This window comes from Micropterus dolomieu, linkage group LG12 (assembly GCF_021292245.1).
Source record: "Micropterus dolomieu isolate WLL.071019.BEF.003 ecotype Adirondacks linkage group LG12, ASM2129224v1, whole genome shotgun sequence".
Taxonomy (NCBI): domain Eukaryota; kingdom Metazoa; phylum Chordata; class Actinopteri; order Centrarchiformes; family Centrarchidae; genus Micropterus; species Micropterus dolomieu.
The window spans coordinates 37,715,440-37,717,842 of NC_060161.1; the positions used below are offsets into that span (position 1 = coordinate 37,715,440).

At 43.4% G+C, this 2,403-nt stretch overlaps 1 protein-coding gene across 1 annotated transcript in view; it reads left to right on the forward strand.

Moving 5' to 3' along the window:
* LOC123980226 (zinc finger protein 239-like) overlaps nt 1-1,955 on the forward strand; it is a 6,578-nt gene extending 4,623 nt beyond the window's left edge. Inside the window, exon 2 of the mRNA XM_046064520.1 lies at nt 637-1,955. Within this exon, the coding sequence (XP_045920476.1) occupies nt 637-1,254 (618 nt within the window). The 3' untranslated portion in view covers nt 1,255-1,955. The remainder of the gene's footprint in view (nt 1-636) is intronic.
* Nucleotides 1,956-2,403: the final 448 nt, after the last annotated feature.

Genomic DNA, 2,403 nt, shown 5'->3' on the forward strand with positions numbered 1-2,403 from the left:
CTTTTGCCCCCCCCCCCCCCCCCCCCCCCCCCCACGCTGTCTGAGCGGTTTTCAAAGCTAGCTAGCACCAAAGTCCTTCTCAGACAAGAAGGGATTAACGCGCCCACATAATCATTTACAATTAGTTGAGCAGCAATCAGACAAGTGGAGCAACATGCAGGGGCGATAATGTGAACGGTCGCAGCTGTCATCTCACACCACCCGCCACCGGAGAGACAGGGCATCAGGCAGAGAGAGACTGATCCTTCAGTGTGAGTTTCCTGATGCAAAGAGCGGCGCCACTCAATCAGCTGACTGCATGTCTCTCTCTGTTTTCCTTACAAAAACAGAGATGAATTTGAAAGTTTGTAGTTATATTATTTAGTTATAGACTCCATTATTTCAGATTGCACATTTAGCTGTTGACAGTTTTTTAATTTAAATAAGTTATTGTCATGGATCCTGCTTTACATCCATGTGCTATAATAGCATTGCTAGACCAATGATTGGGGGGGGGGGTCTCAGTATATTTTCATGCTTTTTTTGTTCTTTGTCGGGCAGAGACATGTTCTAAATGCCATCTATTGTTCTAGATAGCTCGCTCCACCTTGAAATCTCACTTACTGTCTTTCTCTCTGTATGTCTCTGTTGCTATAGAAACGGGGAGGAAGAGAGGGACTCAAACGTCACCACTGTCAGCACTGTGACAAATACTTCACAAGATCTGGATATTTAAAGACTCATCAGAGACTTCACACTGGAGAGAAACTGTACTGGTGTGAACAATGTGGTAAACCTTTCACTCAGTCAAGTAACCTAAGAATCCACCAACGTGTTCACACTGGAGAGAAACCGCACTGGTGTGAACAATGTGGAAAAACTTTCACTACATCAGGTCACCTAAAAAACCACCAACTTGTTCACACTGGAGCGAAACCGCACTGGTGTGAACAGTGTGGGAAAACCTTTACTCGATCAAGTGGCCTAAAAGATCACCAACGTGTTCACACTGGAGAGAAACCGTACAGCTGTGACCAGTGCGGGAAAACTTTCGCTCAATCAGGTTACCTAAAAACCCACCTGCGTGTTCACACTGGACAGAAACCGCACTGGTGTGAACAGTGTGGGAAAACTTTTGCTCGATCAGGTATCCTAAAAAAGCACCAACGTGTTCACACTGGAGAGAAACCATACAGCTGTGACCAGTGTGGGAAAGCTTTCACTTGCAGTCGTTCCCTAAAAAGACATAAAAGCATTCACACAGCATCGTTTTAAGCTAGCTCTTTCCTCCTTCCTCTCCTCCTCAGTACAACCACCTGTGTAATGTGATTGTGCTGGACTAACATCATGTAATGACAACCAAGAAGTTGGATTTGCTGAAAGAGTAACTACACACTAGGGCCTGACCGATATGGGTTTTTGGGGGCCGATGCTGATATTAAAATTAAAAAAAATATATTTAGATTTTTACAATTACATGTTTCAACGTAACATTAAACAGACTGCTGTGACACAGGAGGAAGTGAAAAACGGGAGCAAGTCATAAACGTTTTCAGGACAGGAGAGGTGATTTTATTATTATTTAAGTCAAATGATTAACGTGAAAAAAAACTGGTAAGACGGTAACACGGCTACGTTCCCTTCTTGTTACTGTGTGCTCCAGAAGACTCTGGTCAGCTGATTGTTTTCTATTGTGGTGTACCAGTGTTTTGAACAACGAAGCTGCAGAGTGCCCTCTGTTGGGCAAAATATGCAACAACCATGATGCGAGTGAAGGATCTGACTGTTTTTTAATAGTCCAAAAATCACCAATGCCAATTTAAATGCCATTAGCTCATATCGGCGTGCTCTAATACACACCCTGCTTCTGCGAGCTCCTTGTAGAACCCAGTAATGTAGTCACTTCCTGATGTCATAACTCCCAATAATATAATAAAAACTAACAATGATGATATTTTAGAGTTTGACAAAATGTATATAACTCATCTGGCGTGTATTAATTCAGCGTCCAATGAAAAGCTTTGTCATTTTTATGATGCCACCGGAGTGTAGTGTTTCTGGGGTCCGACCGGACCTCACTGATTATTGTACAAGAACAAAAACACATTATTAACTGATTTTGGTGAAACTGGATCAAATTAGATGGAGAACAATATTTCCTTGTTCTCCCTTTGATGTCCCCCGGTTGCCCTGCCTGTCTGTGATTTATATAGTTTGCTGATGAACAGATAGTTTTACTTTTTGTTAAAGTAAAGGCTAACTGCTACTAGCTGCTGTTAGTTAGCCCAGTTAGCTGTCATTTTAGCGGGCTCTGCCTGGACTGGGAGCTCAGAGCACTGGGGGAGTGTTTACCGGTACACTTCTAATGTTACTCAAGCAATGGAAGTTTTCAGGCTGGGGGGGGGGGGGGGGGGGGTGAGGGGG